Source organism: Petaurus breviceps, unplaced genomic scaffold (assembly GCF_028583685.1).
Source record: "Petaurus breviceps papuanus isolate PSGF00001 unplaced genomic scaffold, PetGlider_PUasm1.0 227, whole genome shotgun sequence".
NCBI classification, from domain to species: domain Eukaryota; kingdom Metazoa; phylum Chordata; class Mammalia; order Diprotodontia; family Petauridae; genus Petaurus; species Petaurus breviceps.
The window spans coordinates 12,741,270-12,760,498 of NW_027185896.1; the positions used below are offsets into that span (position 1 = coordinate 12,741,270).

General features: G+C 45.7%; 1 protein-coding gene across 1 annotated transcript in view; it reads left to right on the forward strand.

The window, feature by feature from the left end:
- Positions 1–396: 396 nt before the first annotated feature.
- ZBTB47 (zinc finger and BTB domain containing 47) overlaps positions 397–19,229 on the forward strand; it is a 41,679-nt gene continuing 22,846 nt past the window's right edge. The window contains exon 1 of the mRNA XM_069095819.1: positions 397–594. Coding sequence (XP_068951920.1) covers positions 592–594 — 3 coding nt within the window. The 5' untranslated portion in view covers positions 397–591. The remainder of the gene's footprint in view (positions 595–19,229) is intronic.

The window sequence follows — 19,229 nt, forward strand, 5'->3', positions numbered from 1 at the left end:
GACTCACTGCGCGCCCCGCGGAGCGGGCGGAAAAGGTGGCCTGTCCCTTTAAACGTCCAGACGGCCGCCCCATCTGATGCGGAGCCTCCAATCCGGGGCTCGGGGCCGGGGAGGCTTCAGCCGCTGCCGCCGCCGCCACCACCGCAGAGGCTCGGACTCCGCGCGCGGCCCCGGCTGCCTGCATCTCTCCCACCGGTCGCGCATCCATCTCCTGCCTCCGCTCGCGGCTTCCCCAGCCGCCGCCGCCGCCGCTGCGCCGCCCAGCCGGGATGGGTGCGGGGCCCGGCTCGGGGCTCTGAGCCTCCCTGCATCCCCCCCACCCCCGAGCCCCGACTCCAGCCTCTTCCCCTCCCCCTTTCCTCCCTCCCCTCCCCCAGCCGGGGGGCCATGCCCCAGGCGCTGAGCTGGGGGGCGGCCCCGGGGGCCCGGACAGCGCGGAGGCCGGAGGTCCAGGTCCAGGTCCAGGTCTGTGTCCCTGTCCCCGAGGGCCCCCCCAGCGCGGCGCTTCATGGAGCGGCCCGGCCCTGGGTGCCGGGGGCGGGAGGAGGAGGATCCAGCTGGGCCCTGTGAGCCCCCGGCGCTGGCGGCAAAATGGTAGGAGGGTAGTGGGGGCCCCGCTCCCATCCCCCAGCTCCTATTCCCCAACCCCCAGCCTATATACAGCTCCTTGTCGGAGCCCAGGCTAGCATCCCATCCCAACCCTCTGTGCCACCCCTAACCCCCACCATCCCAGCATAGCACCCCACCCCACTCCCGTCTCAGACCCAGAGCCAGCCTCCCCACTCCCAAATTTTGACCCCATCACAGACATTCTCACTGCCCCACCAGGGACCCATCCTTACCTCCACACTAACAGATACGGGAGCAGTCTGTCTCCCCTGTACCTTATCCCTACCCCATTCCCAAAGGTCCCAGGATGATTGAGACTAGCCCTTCTCCCTTCCAATTAAAGCCAGCTCCCCTAGCCCTTCATCCTTACCCTCCTCCAGAGTCCCCAAATGGAAAGACAACTGGGACAGCCCAGTAACCGGTCCTCCCTCCTTGTCTCAACCTTCTCCTAAATAGTAAGAGGGCACTTATCTCTCAACTAGCCACAAACACACACACACACAATCCCATCAGAGTCCAGTCCACTCTTGTCACACCACCAAATTCTCTCCCTCACTCCCTTTTTCCTTCTCCCCAAACTCCTCACTTGAGCAGTAGAGAGATCTGCCAAGACCACCTCATCTCACACAGGGAACCTCCCGCTGATCTCTCTGTTCCATCCTGAAATCCTAAATCTCAGGATTCTACTTCTCCGGACCCCTACCCAAATTTATCTCCTCCAATAGCCAAACAGGAACTCACTGCCAGTCTCCCTCCCATCTACTCCTCTGAGCTCTCAATCCCATTAAACCTGACTCTCCAGTGTCCCCAGTTCACCCCCAGTAGGCTGTCCACTGTAATTTACCCCAGCCCTGACCCCCAACCCCAACCTCCATCATCTTTCTTAGTAACTGCCCTGTTTTCACTGAGGCTCCAGATGGTGAGGGGGCTTTGAGAAGTCCCCACTCCAACTAGCCTAGGCTGTTTACCCCTATTCCTAGGCTACCCTTGGGGAGAGGGGTACATAGAAAGAAAAGTGGAGAGTGATTTGGGACAGGGTTAGGAGGGTCCAGCATCTAGGAGCAGTGGTGGGTGATTGGCTTGGGAGGAAGCATTGACTTATCCCTTGGGTGAGGGAAGTTGAATTATGGGGCTACCATGGAGAAAGTGTCAGCCTCAAATGGTTAAATTCCTCTCTCTCTGTGAGCTCTGGGATGGACTAGGCTGGAGTGAGTGCACAGTCCCACATCTCCTCTTAGGGAGGGGTCGCTTTGGCAGCACCAGGAAACCATTGACCATAAGATTTGAGGGGAGGGTCTTGAGGGAATTGGCTTCCCTATCCCAGACCCCTTGTGGGTCCTTCATGTGTATATATCTGTATGGGAGAGAGGTGTGTGTGTGTGTGTGTGTGTGTGTGTGTGTGTGTGTGTGTGCGCGCGCGCGTGCACGTGCGCAAGCGCGCGGCTGTGAGCTCTGGTACTGAATTCAGCAGGGGCTGAGTGATGGAAGGGCAGGACATCTCTTAGACCAGAGGACTCCCACAAGACTGTTCATGAAGATGGAACAGCACACTGCACCCCAGGCCCTAGCTTGGGGTAATATCAGGACAATTCAACATCCATGAAGACTATGGTCAGACACAGGCCGGGTGATCTTAGTAATCAAGGGCTGGAAGAGTCAGATTTTGAGAATCCCCTTAGCAGGAGCCCAAGACCCTCCAGCCATCCAGAGATGGGATGGAGGGAAGGGAGTGTGGGAGCCCATTGTCTCTGCTTCCAGGTCTGTACAGGCAGAAAGACTGCACTTCCCAGCCCTCTGCCCTCTGTCCAGTCTAACCCTTGTGCTGCCCTCCTCCCATCTCTCCCATGTCAGTGGGCACAAAGCCTTGTGGGACATTTGAGGGGAAAAGTCCTTACCAGCTGCGCTAATTAAGGAAGGCTCCCTGGAGGAGACGACATTGAATTGGCTTTAAATGACTGGTAGGAAATCAGCTAGGTTAAATTTGTGTGTATTTAGTGACCTGCCCAAGGTCACACAGGTTGTAAGTGTGACCTGGATTTTAATCCAGATCTTTTGACTTGAGATCAGTGCTTTCCACCATACCACACTTGCTTTCCTGTTTCCTGCCTCAGTTTTCTGTAAATTGAGGAGATTGGACTAGATTGTCTTTAAGATTCTTTTTTTTAGCTCTCAAAATCCCCTTATTGATTACAATGGAGATGTGCATTTTATCAGGACACAGTTTTAACTTAAATAATTGTCATCATCATCATTTTCTATAATTCTGTATAAAGTTTACAATGCTTTCCTCACAACAAATCTATGAGGTGGGTAGTATGGCTGTTCTCCTATTTTGCAGATGAGGAAGGAGGCTCTAAGATAGTGACTTGCTCAGAGGTCACATTGCTTATAAGTGCCTGGTCCTAGAATGTGAGTCCCCTCTGCCTCTCTGTGTGTATATTTCAGAACCCCTGAGTCAGTGGGCTCGGCTGTCCAGAACTGAAACCCAGGGTCTCTCTTGTACCTCTTACAAGGGAGAATGCTATGCCTATGAGTCATTTCTTTGTCATCAAACTGTCAGGGTGGCATTAAAAGACATCCTGGCTGGTGATGAGGGTTCTGTTGGGGAGAGTTCTTTCCTGAACCTTTGAAATCACTCCTTCCCACCCCCAAAGGCCAAGGGCCTTTGTTATGTACAACACCTTCCCATCCCCAATGGTCATAACTCTTCTTTAACAATTCTTCTAAAATGAAGTGCTCAAAGAAAGCCTTCCTGCATTAACTAGTGCTGAGGATGCAAAGATTGATATGAAAAGGAGTCCGCCCTCAAGGAGTTTCCAGTCTTTTCAGTCGTGTCTGGCTCTTCAGGACCCCATTGGGGTTTTCTTGACAAGGATATTGGAGTGATTTGCCATTGCCTTCTCTAGCTCATCCAGATGAGGAAACTGAGACAAACAGGGTGAAGTGAGTTGCCCAGCGTCCCATGGCTAGTAAGTGTCTGAGGTCGAATTTGAACTCAGGAAGATGTCTTCCTGACTCTAGGTCCAGCTCTCTAACTGCTGCTCCACCTTCCTGCCCTGTTCCACTCTACTAGTAGTTCATTGTGTCGGGCTTTTGGAGAGAAGTTACACAGTTTAGAGAAGACATAGTCAGTCCCTGGGTTTGGGAGCTTGAGATTTAATCTGTCAGTCATGAAACATTTATTTAGCACCTACTATATGTGCTAAATGCTAGGGATATAAAAAGAGTCAAAATACAGTCCCTGCCCTTGAGGACTGTACAATCTAGTGGGGGAGACAAGGTAAACAGCCAGGTACAAACAAACTATATCCAGGATAGATAGGAAATACTGGTGGGGGCGGGGGAGAGAGCACTGGAATTAAGAGGGATTGAGAAAGGTTTCCTGTAAATGGTGGAATTTTAGCTGGAAGGAAGCCTCGAAACCAGGAGGCAGAGATGAGGAAGGTGGGTATCCCAGGCATGGGGCTCAGACCATGAAAGTGAAAATTTAATAAGGGGAGAAGATAAACACCAAAAAACCTGTCATTTGAAATATAACACAAGTGCATTTAAAGAGACTGTGCAGGGTCTGAGAGGGTTAAGGTTCATGCTGACGGGTAAATTGTGCAAAGCTTCCTGAAAGAGGCAGCTTTGGAATTGAGGGTTTGTTTTTTTGTTTGTTTGGTTTTGGGGATTTTTTTTTTTTGCTTTTTGGAGGGCAATTGGGGTTAAGTGACTTGCCCAAGGTCACAAGGCTAGTTTTTTTGTGTTAAGTGTCTGAGTCTGGATTTGAACTCAGGTCCTCCTGACTTCAGGGCCAGAGCTCTACTCACTGCCCCACCTAGCCGCCCCTGAATTGAGTTTTTAAAGGATGAGCTTGGAATAGAACAGGAGGGTAGAATGGGATGCAGGTGCCGAGCCCCTAAGGAGTATGGAGGAAAGATGGAGTGGTCAGAAGATGGATTCAAATCCTGCCACTGACAGTTGCTACCTGTGTGACCTTGGCTATGGACTTTTAACCCTTTTGTGCCTCTGCTCTCTCTAATGTAAAATGAGGGGGTTGGACTCTGTCTCACAGAAGTTCAGGATTTCAGAGTTGGGAGGGATCTCTGGCTGGGGGCCCTGGTCCCACTTGGCCCTGGCCAGGAATTCTCTAGAGTGGCTCTGACCAGAGGCTGCCTGGCTTTTGCATGAAGATAGTTGCCGGGCAGCCCATTTTGAATTTGCAATGCTCTGGTTTCTTAGCAGGTTCTCTCTCATATCAGATCGACATCTCCTTTCTTTAACCTGCTTTAAATGCCTTTCATTTGGACCTCTGAGGCCAAATAGAACAGGCTGATTTCCTCTTCTCTGGGACCACCTTCTGATGCTTGAAGATAGGATTCTGCCCCATCTAAGCCTTTCTAGGCTCATCCTAGATTGTATCAAAAGACCCTTTCAGTTCTGGATCATTTTAGCTACCAAGATGTAGCAGATGGGACTCTGGAGTTGAAGTCAGAGGACTTGGGTTTGAAACTTGACTCTGCTATTCTTTTATGTTCTGGGACTCAGTTTCCCCCTCTGTAAAAGGAGTTAGATGATCCCCAATGGCTTGTGATTATGTGCTCCACCTGGTATTTCCCAGTGGGGGAGTTACAGGGGTGAGGTGGGGAACTTGTTCCTCTTTGAAACTGGGCCTTGCTTAACCAAATAGGGCTTGGGGGACATGCCTGAAGGGAGCTTGGAGTCCCAGGGATGTCTCTGACCGGGATAGGGGGCATGGTCTTCCTAAGCCTGCCCTTCAGAGCTTCTGTTACTGTAAGGATCCTAGGTCTAGAGAGCTGTCTGGGGTGTGGGGCATACAAGGAGATGTAGGCAGAGAGGTGGGGGAGGGCTCTCCATTAAAGAGTCCCAGGATTTCTGCTGCCTTTAGCTGGGGGGTGGGAGGCAGAGTCAGACCCATCCTCACCTTCTCTATGAAGCTTTTCCTGATCCCCTTCCTTCCAAACTAACTCATTTTTAACTGCTTTGCATTTCTCTGTATTTATTTTCTTTGTGTTTATCCTGTATATACTGATTCTTCCAGAGATAATACAATAGAATAGGTTTTATCTCATTCTTTGTCTTTGTAACCTTAGTGCCTAGCACATAGTAGGGGGCTTAACAAATCTTGTTAATTGATTGAAGGAGTCACTGGTGTAGGGGGTTGTCATCCTTCCAGGCCCCTCGGGGGCTATTGGAACTCATTGCAGCCAGTACAGCTGGACTAAGAAAGGCAGGGCCCACAGCTGGAGGGCCTGGTGGGAGCCAGCACATCTGGTTGAGAGAGGTGGGCAGGGCCCAGAACTGGGTTATTGGCATAGCCAGCTGGCATCGCCTCCTCTGTGGGGAAGGGGAGGTGGGGCAGAGAGAGGAATTGGGAGGCCTGGGTTGCAGACAGGGACTGGTGTAGGCTCCCAAGGTCCTAGAAGACATGAATCCCTTCCCTCATATTGTGAAATCACAGAATCATGGAATGTTAGAGTTGGAAGGGCCCTTAGAGATCATCTGTCCCAACTGCTTCGTTTTACAGATGAAGAAATAAAACCTCCCCCAATGGGAAATGACTTGCCCAAGATTCCCTAGTCTGTTAGTAACAGAGCTGAGTTTCAAAGCCAGGTCTCAGATCCAAATGCCAGGATTCTTGCCATGATATTGGTGACTTTGAGGGCTAGGGATGAGATAAGCTCTTCCCATGCTCCTCAGACCCTGGCCCAGCTTTCCCGCTACCAAGGGACCATTATTTCTTTCCTGTTGAGTTGTTTCAGTCATGTCTAACTCTTTGTGACCCCGTTTGAGTTTTTCTTGGCAAAGATACTGGAGGGGTTTGCCATTCCCTTCTCCAGCTCATTTTACACATTAGGAAACTGAAGCAAACAAAAGTGACTTGCCCAGGGTCACACAGCTAGCAATGTCTGAGGCTGGTTCCCTTATCCACCTCCCTCTCTGTTGTCTGATGGCTTCTGGTGCCTAACGCTGTTCCTGGTGGTTAAAAAGATGGATAGCTTTTAATTTCATTTTAATATTTTTGGTGCCTTTTGTTATTACATCACAGACAGTCCTGTGACTCACCTTCCTTGGACCCTCCCTTACCACAAAGCTAAAAAAGCCAAACTCTAAGCTTGATACTGACCGTGTAGCTGCCATTGTGCCTGCGGAGCATCTCCCAGACCACCCGGGGCTTCTTAGACATCTTTCTGGGACTGACCTTTTCGTTTCCATCGTTGTAGCTCATGGGTCTGGCGCTGTCTCGGTTCTCCCTATTTCATTCCTCATCTGTTTTCACAGATCTTCCTGCACGTCTCTGACACGTGTGTCTCATCCTTATCCTTTTCTTTTGCACAGCAATATTCCGTTAGATTCAGAAACCAGCCATCCTGCCCTGTGTCCCTTGTGATTTGTGGGATTCAAGGCTAATCTGTGCTTTAGCCACTTTGTTATCTTCCCCCAGCACCACTCACCCTACTTTGACCATTGTAGGCACCTAGCAAACATTTTCCTAACTGGATTTGTTAGTGGCGACACTGCTTACCTATGTGACCTTGGACAAAACATCTTATCTCTGGGAGCCTTACTTTTTTCATCTGTAAAGTGGGGAGAACAGTGCTTGTTAGAAAAGTTTAAAGCATTTTGGAAGTGGGGGTCGGTGATTATCAGCTAAAGGCTTGGATCATTTGTTCATCGAGATTTTACAGGAGAACACGGTTGTGAAGGCAGTGCATTTGAAAGATTGCTCGGGTGGAGTGGGAAGGCTCCTGTATTGGGGAAAGAGCACTTAGATTTGGTATCAGAGAATCTGAGTTTGAATCTTAACTCGAGCATTTTCTAGCTATATGACTCTGGTCCTCAGTTTTCTCCTCTGTAAAATGGGAATAATATTACTTAGATAGATAGATAATACACCTCCATAGGTTGTTATTGAGAATCAGATAAAGGAATGGGTATTTATGAGCAGAGAAAAGTCATGGTGTGTGTGTGTGTGTGTGTGTGTGTGTGTGTGTGTGTGTGTGCGCATGAGAGAGACAGACAGACAGACAGACAGAGAGAAAGAGATAGAGAGAGAGAGAGATTTTGGTTTCATGAATAGAGCTTGGACTTGGAGCCAGAAAGAGCTGAATTCAAATTCTGCCTCAGAGACACTAGCTAGCATTATGACCCTTGGGCAAGTTACCTCACCTTTCTCTACCTTGGTTTCCTTATCTATAAAACAGAAATAATAGTACCTGCTTTCCAGGGTTGTCATTGATGTTCAAATGAGTTAACATGAAAAAGCATTTTTTGCAAACTTTCATGCCCCATAGAAATGCCAGCTACTGTAATAATGAATGATTGCTTTTTACAGGGATGTTTGTTCTCATTCCATCACTGGGCTAAAGGGGCAAGTATAATTGGGGGGCACAGAATGGACCCCAGTTAGGAGTCTCCTACAGTAGGGCAGGTAAGAAGTGATGAGGAAGGAGAGGAGACGATGGAGGAAGAATCTAGAGGAATTGGTTGCTGCATGTGGGGAGCATGAGAAGGGGAACTTGGATGGCTTGGATATGGTGGTGCCTTTGACAGCCCCAGGAAAACTGGAAACCCAGCCCTGTGCTTTGTAGACTAGGGGTCAGAGGAGGACTAGAAGGAATCACAGAGGCCGGAGAAGACCTAGCAGCAACTTGACCAGAGGTAACAGTAAAACCTTGGTCCTTTGAACAGGCAGAGAGGCTTGGACCCTCACCAGTTTGGTCTTTCTCAGCCTTCTAGGGGTGAGGAAGGGGAAGGAGAAGGAGAGAGAAGGAAGGCAGAGAGAGAGATACACACACACAGAGGGAGAGAGACAGAGACAGAAAGACAAGGATACACACACATTCACACACGAGGATCCCTAGTGGCCCCAACAGCTGTTAGGTGGTAGTGGTGATGGGGTGTATAGCAAACCTCACCTAATAATAATGTTGTTCAGTGATGTCTGACTTTGTGGCCCCATGGGCCAATAGTGTTCATGGGGTGTTCTTGGCAAAGATATTTGAGTGCTTTGCCATTTCCTTCTCCAGTGGATTAAGTAAGGCAAACAGAGGTTAAGTGACTTGCCCAAGGTCACACAGCTAGTAAGTGTCTGAGGTTAGATTTGAACTCAGGTCTTCCTGCCTCCAGGCCCAGCACTATATCCACTGAGCCCCCCAGGTTTTCAGATAATGATCCTAGGTAGCATTTACATAGCATTTAAGGTTTGTTAATCTTATACATGTCTTTTCTCATCTGATCCTCACAGCCCTAGGAAGTAGGTGCTATTATTATCCCCATTTTACCAGTGAGGAAATTGAGACCGAGAGTTTCAGTGCTTTGCCCAGTGTCACTATGCTAGGGTCTGTGAGGCAGGATTTGAACTCAGGCCTTTCTGACTCCAAGTCAGGCACTCTCTCCGCTGCACCCCTAGCATCTAGTCTTCGTGTTTCTAATGCATGTATCAGGTAATACTGGACCTTCTAGTTATCTGTGTTTATGCCCATGCTAGCCAGTAAGCTCCCTGAGGGCTGAGATTGCATATTATGCAGACTATCTGAGAGGCTTTCTCTCTTTTGAGTTCCTCAGATGAGGTTCTGTACATAGCAGGTACAAAGATGTTTTCTATAGAATTGAAATGATTAAGTCCTTACTGTTTGTAGGGACTGTGCCAATTGCCAAGAGAGCAGCAGAGATAAAAAAAAAAGAACTGTAGTGTCTCCCCCCCCCAACCCACCCCCACCACCCCACCAAGGAGCTCAGGCTCAGTTTGATTCAGCAAACATTTAATAAATGCCTGTTGCATACAGGGGGAATGCGCAGAGGGGAAACAGCACTGTCTCTGCCTTAGGAAAACTTACGGGAGATGTGTCTGGTGTCCAGGAATGGCACAGACATGGATAAGTAGTACTGGGATGCCAGGGAGAACGTGGTGGGTACAAAGGAGGAAGCCAGACCGAATGAGTTCAGAAAATGTGAGGAGGAGAAATCACTTTCAGCTCTGTGTGTGTGTGTGTGTGTGTGTGTGTGTGTGTGTGTGTGTGTGTATGTGTGATCAAGGGAGGCTTCAAAGAGGGGAAGGTCATCTGAGCTGAGCCTTGAAGGAATTCAAATTAACTGAACAAACATTTCTTTATTAAGTGTTTACTACGTGCAAGGCACTGGGAAGGATTTCAGCAGATGGAAATGAAGAGGGAGGGGAGAGAGCGCTCTCCACTGGGCATTTTTTATTTTATGATGTGTCCCTGGGGAAGGATGTGGAATAGAATGAGAGATGAGGCTTTGGGAAGAGAGGTCCTGTCCTTTCATGGGGTGCCAGGTGGAGGAGGTAACTCCTGTTGTCCCTCGAACATGAAACCCTGTGGAATCTGCAAGTCCTAGGCACCTCTGGCTTGGGTCTTCTTCCTCTGCCCCTAGACTGCTGATATGAAGAAAATGCCCAGCTGGGATTCTCTCAAGTGCTCATGCGCATACATACACACACACACATACAGTGTCTCTCTCTCTCTCTCTCTCTCTCTCTCTCTCTCTGTCTGTCTGTCTGTCTGTCTCTCTCTCTCTGTCTGTCTCTCTCTCTCTGTCTGTCTCTCTCTCTCTCTGTCTCTCTCTGTCTCTCTGTCTCTTTCTGTCTCTGTCTCTCCAGCCAGGAAAGGGGCTGGATTGGAGGCTGAGCTTTTCCGCAGAGTTCTCAGAGTACATAATCCTGATTCTGGCTCCAGACTGTTCTCCCTGCTGTGCTCTCAAATAGACCCTGTTCTTAAGATTTAGCAATGGAAGGGATGTAAGAGCTTGTCTAGGTAAACCTCATATTGTAGTTGAGGAAACTGAAGTTCAGAGTGGGTACAGGAGGGTCCTAATGAATGCAAATAATGAATCCCATGAACTGGCCACACACTTTCAAATTCCCACAATTGGAAATATGAGTAATTTGCCCAAGATCACACATAGTAAAGATGTAGAGCTGGGCTTCAAACCCAGGTACTGTGTCTGCAGCTCTGATGCTCTTCCTGGTATACCGTACTTGGGCCTCTGGTGGGGGATGGTGATTAGAGATCCCAGGGATCATGGGTCTAGAGGGATCCCCATCTGTCCAGGCAGTGGGGTATAATGATCAGAGCCCTGAAGCATGTGACCTTGGTAACATCACAAAGGCATGCATCGCGATGCAGCAGAATGAGCTCTGGACTTGGAATCAGGGAACTAGGAAAGGTCTGGCTGGACTTTTCTACTTCCTGGATGTGTGACCCTGGGCAAGTTCCTTCTCCTTGAGCCTTCATTCCTGCATCTGTGAAATGGGAAGAATAACACTTGCATTCTCTCCTTCAAAGCACCTTAAAGTACCATAGAAATGTGGATTGTGGTGATGATGATGGCAACCCTGAGCTGTTTTGAATAGGTTCTATTTTGTTTTTTCTGTCTCAGAGGCTGGGAGAGTGTGTAACCAGTTTAGATATTTCTATCCATCATTCATGGAATTTAAAAGAGTGGCCATTAAAGACTTAGAGTATCTCTTATGGAAGGGGAGGTTCATGTTTATGTAATTAGCTCTGTGCCCCTGGTTAGAGGAGACCTGCCATATTCCCATGTTTCCCCTGGCTTCAAATATAGGAAGGGCTATTGTGGACACAACTGAAAATGGGTCAGAGGGTCAACAGGTCAGAGGAAAGATGAATAAGCAGGTCATGGAATATCTGAGGCACTGGGGTATTTGAAAGGCTGTCATATGGATGGATGATGGGGTAAATTTGGTGTGTTCCTTGTACCCTGTTCTGTATAGGTTGTCAGGGTCAGAGGCCCTGGCCAGGCCCCATTTTAAAAGGGACCTTTGTTGAGCCTAAAGTGTATGGAGGAATAATGGGATTTAGAGTTGGAAGGGACCTAGTGAAAATCATCATTTTCAGGTGGTGAAACTGAGGCCCAGGGAGGGAAATGACTTGCCCCAAATCATAAAGGTGCTACATAGTAGGGCTGGGATTTGATCCAGACTAGGATAGAGGAGGGAATAATATGCGCAATCAGTGGAATATAGAAATCTGTTTTGCCCGATAGGAAAGTAGGAGGGAAAGAGCAACTTAACAAATGGAGAGATGAAAAGGGGTAGTTGTGGTAAGCACCCCACAAGATCATAGATGGGAAAACCATTTTCGAAAACTAAAGTTCTTTCCCCCCTGCCTCTCTTTATGGCCCCCTCCACTTCTAGGAAGCTAGAGGAGCCTAGGACCTTGGAGGGGAAGAAGGTGTCAGAGCTTATGGGAGTGAGTTCATCTTGACCTTCTCCTTGCATCCTTCTGAGCAGATCTACCCAGACCCAAGAAAATCTGTCCTAAGCCAATGACATTCTGAGGCAGGGGCAGGCTTAGAGCTGGATGATTCAGAAGGTAGTGTCTGGGGGAAACCAGCTACCTTCAGTGATTGAGGGTCTTCTACCCAGGCGGTTAACTGCCCTAGGCTTTGACTTTTCCCCAGCTTGAACCCCAAGGCCTTCACTGCCCAAGTTTCCCTGTGCCTTCAAAAGTGATTGATTTATTACTGCTTTGCAAAATGATCAGCTTCCATATCTGGGAGAGACTTAGAACATAAAAGGTCAGAGCTAAAAGTACCTGAGAGGTCCTCTACTTACTGAATCATAAAGTCTTTTTTTTTCTGCTTTTTATTTTTTTGGAGGGCAATTGGGGTTAAGTGATTTGCCCAAGGTCACAGGGCTAGTTTTTTTTTTTTGTGTTAAGTATCTGAGGTGGGAGATGGAGTATTATATGTGAGAAATGTGAGAAATATGTGAGAAAAAAATAAGAGTACATGGAGGAGAATGAAGTATATGACGTTTGGAAAGGTAGGAAGAAACAAGGCTTTGAAAGGCTTTAAATGCTGAATGAAGGGTTTGCCATTTCAGCTTTGTGACACCTACGCATTTGATAAGATAAGCATATTATCCATACCTTTATCCAAGTAATTGATGAAAAGTAGTTAAATACTACAAAACCAAGGGCAGACTGTGGACCATTGCACATAATAAATGCCTCATTCATTCATTCATTCATTCCACTAGAGAGCCCACCCTGAGTTTTCCACAATGAATCACTGAATGATGGTGATTTTTTGGGTCCCATTTTTCAATCAGTTCTGAGTACAAAACCATCATCCCATTTTGTCCACAAGGATAATGTGAGAGGTTTTACTGAAATTTCAGCAACTTATTTGATGAGGTATATTTGAATCTTTCTCCTGACCTTTCATTCTAGTAACTCTTTTGAGAAAGGAAATGAAGTGAATCTGGCATGTTCTATTCCTTATGAAACCATGCTGGGTTTTCTATGATGGCTACTTTCTCATCTGGGTAATAATTCACATCTGTATGACATTTTAAAGATTGCAAAGCACTTTGCCCACATTGTCTCATTTGATTGTCATGAAAGCCCTGTGAAATGGGTGCTGTTATTACCCCCATTTTCAAGATGAGAAAAGTGAGACTCTTTGAGGTTAGGTGATTTGTCTAGCCCAAGGCTGCAGGTTCCCCACCCCTGGCCTAGGGTCATAGAGCTGGCAAGTGTCCTAGGTGGGATTTGGGCCCAGGTCTGGTGACTTCCAATCCCTCACTCTTCACTGCACCATGCTGTGTTTAGAAGTCCTTAACCATCCATTTGATGACACATCTTGGAATTTTACTAGGAATTTTTTCCTGGCCTATAGTTTGCAGACTCTGCACTATTCCCTTTTTTGGAAAATCAGGACAATAATTTCTGTTCTTCAATCATATGGCAACCCTTTCCTTCTTTTATTTTACAATAAAACTTTATTGATATCTTTTGTTTTTATATCATTTACACTTCCAAATCTATCTCTCCTCCTCTCCTTCCTTTCCCAAAGAGCCATCACCTATAACAAAGAATAAAAAAAAAAGGAAAAGAAAACAATTCAGCAAAAGACAATCAAAAAGTCTGATGTTATATGTAGCATTCTATACCCCTCGTCCCTCACCTTAGCAAAGAATTGAGGGAAGTACATTCTCCTGTCTCTTCTTTGGGACCAAGCTTGGTCATTATAATCTTGCAGGTTTTAGTTTTGATTGTTTTGTTGTCATTATTCTTTCCATTTACATCTCGATAGTCTGCGTATATTGTTTTCCTGGTTCTGATCACTTCACTGTGTATCAGTCATACAAGTCTTCCCATGCTTTTCTGTCTCCATCCTATTTGTAGCTTCTCATAGGACCATAATATTGCATGGCATGCATGTGTCACAATTTGCTTAACTGTTTCCCAATCAATGGGCATCTGCTTTATTTTCAGCACTTTGTTACTACAAAAAGTGCAACTTAATTTTTTAAAATTTCCTTTTAAAAATAATTGATTAACCTTTCGTTTTCAACATTCACTTTTATAAGCTTTTGAGTTCTTTTATTTTTATCCTTGGCTAGCTTTGACATTTCTGGGACATTTTATCTCCACACAGTTTCAAAGATGAGACTGCCATTGGCTCAGGATCACATCAACCAATTCAGAGCCATCAGATGTCATTAGTCATGTCTTAGTGACTTGAACACATCAAACACAGCTAAGGTTCTTTTATCATCCCCCTGCTTATCTTGAACATTGATTCCCTATTAGCCATTTTTGTTCTGTCCTTCTGGGTCTCCTTGGATGGGAAAACAGACAAAATAGAGTTGATCACCCCTGCCTTCTCTTGGTAGTCACTTATGGTCTTCTCTACCTCCCCAAAGTGATCCTATCCTTTCTTTGATCTGCCTCTTTCCTCCCAATATTAAGACATTTCAGTGCATCTGCGATTTTATTGATGTGGATATTCCTTCCATTAGGACAGTTAGACCTCCAACCCTGGAGTCAGAAGGATCTGAGTTCAAATGCAGCTTCAAACACTTACTAGCCATGTGACTCTGGGTAAGTTACTTAACCCTGTTTGCCTCAGTTTCCTCCTCTATAAAATTATTTAGAGAAGGAAATGGCAAAGAACTCTAGTATCTTTGCCAAGAAAAATGGAAATGGGATGAGGAAGAGTCAGACATGACTAAAAAAAGACTGAACAACAACAGTTCCTTCCATTGATTCAGATAAGAACTATCTATGTCCTGAGCCACTCTTGTCATTGTCCTCCAAGAAACCCAAGCCCAGGAATGCACCCAGTGTGCTTGCCTTCTCTTTGATGTTTTGTGGCTATCGATGGGTCATCCACAGCCTTTGCTCTGACTGCATGACCCAACTGCCGTCATTTTTAGATGGCGCCCTTTCTGCCGCTTCTCTTTTGTAATGTGTTACAACCTCTTCACACCCACCAGGTACTTCTGAGTTGCTTTTGGATAACCTACAACTTTAATTATTTGGAGGCTGGTATTCTTTGCCTCACAGCAGAACAAAATCATCAGAAGGCACTTACTTTCTTATATAATCTTCTTGCTTCTTCTTTTTACATTAAAATGTTTATTATAAGTTCACAATAGAAAAGAAAATTTCAACAACAACAACAACAAAATAGAACAACACAAATTGAAACGGATTGCTATATAATTGTAATGACCAAACTTGACCCCAAGGAAGATAGATGAGAATGAACCTCCCTCCCTTTTTTACAGAGGTGGGGGACTGTGGATGTGGAATGGTGCATATATGGTTGAATTGTTTTTGACGTGTCAGTTTTATTGGACTGCTTTTTGTTCCTTTTTATTATTCTTTGTTACAAGAGATGATGCTATGAAGAGGAGAGGGAAGGGACAGACCGAGAAATGAAATGATGTCATGTCAAAAGATATCAATTTTTAAAACCCCTGCATTTTCCTGAAGACAATCCAACTCATTGTCCTTTTCAATTCTGAGCCCATTCATTGTTCATTTGCAGTGATTATCCAAGATCTATGGTTGAAGTCAACTTCATTTCACAGTCTGGATGTTAGGATGCTAGATTGAGAGAAGGAAGCCTATTCATGATTCCCATTTTCATCCCTGATCTTTAGTCCTGCATCAACAATTGCTTATTGAACGCTTCAAACTGGATGTTCCAGAGCCATTTTGATGTCAACGTTTTAAAACTAAACTCACAATCTTTTCCCTAAAACCTTTCCCTCTTCTCAAGTTTCCATAAAAGGCACCACCATCCTTCATGTTCTGGGTTTGTAACCTTGGCATTCTCCTGTACTCCTCCCCCATGTATCCAAATCTGTTGCCAGATCTTGCCATTTCTGCCATAATGTCACTCACATTTGATCCCTTCTCTGAACTCCCACAGCTCCCACCTTAGTTCAGGCCCTCGTGGCTTGGATAATTGCAGCAGCCTTCTAATTGATCTCCCTCCCTCAAGTCTCTCATCACTCCACTCCATCCTACACAGTAATGCCAGAGTAAATTTTTCTTAAGTGCCAATACCACTGTGGGACTCCTTTATTCAGTCAACTCCAGTGGCTTCCTGTTGCCTCTAGGATCAAGCATGAACTCCTTTGGTTAGCTTTTGAAGGCCTTCCCAGCCTGCCCCCAACCTGTCTTTCCAGCCTTGTTGAATGTCACTCTCCTCTACTCTGTGATCCAGCCAGACATGCCCTGTCTTTGTTCCTTACACATGGTCCTCTATCTCCCATTCCTAAGCCTTTGCAGTGGTCGTCGGACTTACATGCAAGGTTCTTGCTCCTTAACTTAGCCTCACAGACTCCTGTGTAAGATTCAGCTCAAGCACCATCTTCAACTCAAGAACCTTTCCCCAATTACTCCAACTGCTGTGCTTTCCCTTCCGAATCACCTTGCTATTTAAGTGCTGTGTATTTCTTCATTTTTGTTTATGCTGCATACATACCCTTGCCTTCCCCCATTAGGATGTATGTTCCCACAAGTAGGCAGGGATTATTTCATTCTTTGTATCTGTATCCCCAGCTCCTAGCACACACAGCACATTAGAGATACTTGGGAAATGCTTATTTATTGATCTGAGTAGATATCCTTCATCCATTTGTTTTTTCCTGCATGCAGATAGGCTGATGTTTTGAGGGATTATGGATTTCATGTAGAAGGCTCTGTATTTTCCTGGGGCCTGATACAATCAGTACAATGTCATCTGGAGGACCAGCAAGAGATTTCTTTTCCATTGAGACACTGCCCTAGACGTTCTCCATGATGGTGGCAAATGACTTTGGCAAGCACATGTCTCCTTGTTTTATGCCTAGTTTGATGCTAAAAATTATACCAAATATTACTTTAAAACCCCCTTTGGTTGTCTTTAGTTTTCCTGGGTAGACTCAGCTCATTTTGAGTTTTTGGCTCTTCTCAAATTGTTCTCATTGGACCGTGTAGTACACTTGTGTATTTATCTTCTTTCATCAGCCCTTGCTTCTGTCTTCTGTCCTTGTCTTTTAAAAATCTTAGTTAAATTGGTTGATAAGTTCCCTGTGCATCTATTTCATGCTCTTTTAGACAATTACCCCCTTTTCTTCCTCATAGGAGTTATTTCTTTTGTCACCTCAGAATTTCATTCTTGAGAATTTCTGATTACTTCTGGTCTAACTTCCTCTGCAGAATTTTAATCTATGAAAACCTCCCTACTTATCTTTTTATGAGATTCCTTGAAATCTTTTCTTTAGCATAATAATAATGATGATGATGATGATGATGATGATGACTAACACTTATATAGTACCTACTGTGTGTCAGGCACTGTACTGAGTGCTTTACAGATATTATCTCACTTGACCCTCACAAAAATCTGGGGAAGTATGTACTATTATTGTCCCCATTTTATAGATAAAGAAACTGAAATAAGTAGAGGTTAAGCTACTTGCCCAGGGTCACACAGACAGTAAGTGTCTCAGGCTGGATTTGAATTCAGGTTATCCTAATTCCAAGTCAGTACTCCGTCCACTGAACCATCTAGCTGCCTGTACATATAAGATGGTATCTGACTGTCCTTTTCTTCTCAGTTGTGAATTCTAAGGTAGTAAGTTTTCCCCAAGGTTCTCATCATTTCTACAATTTCTACATCTGTTCCTCTTTGTTCATTAGTCAGGTCCAGAATAGTCTCTACCCTTGTGTCTTCTTTCATCTTTTGCAGGATGAAATTATCAAGACAAGTTAAGAATTTAATTGTGCCTGTGCTTTTGGCGTTGAGATCACTCTAGGTCATACCAAGATAATTGAGGTCCTCTTCCTTATCTGTTTCCTGAACTGATCTATTTTCTCCGTCTGTCCTGATGGTCTATGGTATAGCCCCACTATCTACGTACAGTGAAACAGAGAACACATAGGCAACATTTTCCCTTCCCTTCTATAATCTAACCTTATTTTACAGATTCAGCAAAACAATAAACATTTATTAAGCACCTGCTTCGTTCAGAGTACTATGCTTGATGCTAGGGATACAAAGACAGAGCTGACTCACCCCATTCTCTAGTCTTTCATAATCTAATAAGGGAGGGGGGGAAATGGGGCCCAGGTAGACAAATACCTTCTGATATAAGGGAGAGGGTGGAGAAGTGAAAAGGGGAAAAACAAAGGTCTAAGCCCAGTGCTGAGAAACTTGAGGAGGGAGAGCTCACTTTTGGCTGGAAGGGGTAAGGTCAGGGAAGCCTTCATTTCATGGAGGTCACAGTAGAACGAGACCTTGAAATTCCAATAGATTTCATCAGGCAGAGATGAAGATGGGGAATCTGTTACAGACGTGAGTGACAGCATGGACATGGACACAGGAGGAGCAGAGTGAGAATGGGGATAGAAGTTGCTTCAATTTGCTTAGAACATAGGATTTGTGAAGGAAAGTAGTATGAAATGGGATTGACACCAGATTGTGTAAGGCCTTGAATGCCAGGCTACGGAAATTGTTGTTGAACCTATAGGCAATGGGGATCTCTAAAAAGGAAACTCCATGTTCAAATTTGTACCTTAGGAAAATTATTTTAGAAGCTAACCCAGGGAGGAGAGAAACTGGAAACTAGGAAGTCATCCAGAATGTCCCCAAATTCTTATTGTTGTTAGCTTAAAACTGCAGTGAGACTTTTGGGATGCCCACGTGAGAGCTTGAAGTATGGAGACGGCCATAGGAGGGGTGGAGGCCAGAGACCTTGTGGTGGTCCAACTGATAGAATCTGACAATGGGAGTAAATCTGGAGAGGGAGGAGACAAAGATGACCCTGGAGTATTGAGTAAATAGATGGTGATTTAGGTGATGATGGTGCCCTATAGGGAAACAGTCAAGTTGGGAGAAGAGGCAGAAGATTTAAAGTTACATGGAAGATGACTGAATTTGACAACAGGCTCAGAAGGGGCAAGCAGTTGAAGATGTGGGCTGTAGAATCTGGTGATGCTGCAAAAAGACCTTGGAGGCCTTCTAGCACCATAATCTGATTTTACAGATGAGGTCACCGAGGCCCAGGAAGTGAGTTGTCCAAGGTCATGCAGATAATGAACATCTGAGTAGAGACTGGATAGATTTGTTTTAAGATGTGATCCTTGAAGACAAGGGAACAGATGAGATCACCAGAGGACCCAGGAGCCAGTCTTAGAGATGGACTGTAATCTTCAGGGGGATGGGAGGAATGGGATGAGTCAGAGGAGGAGCAGTCAAAGAGGTAAGAGGGGACCCAGGAGGCTATAACTTTTCTGAAGATGGTATTAAGAAGAATGGGGTGGTGAGCAGCAAAGAACATTGTTTTT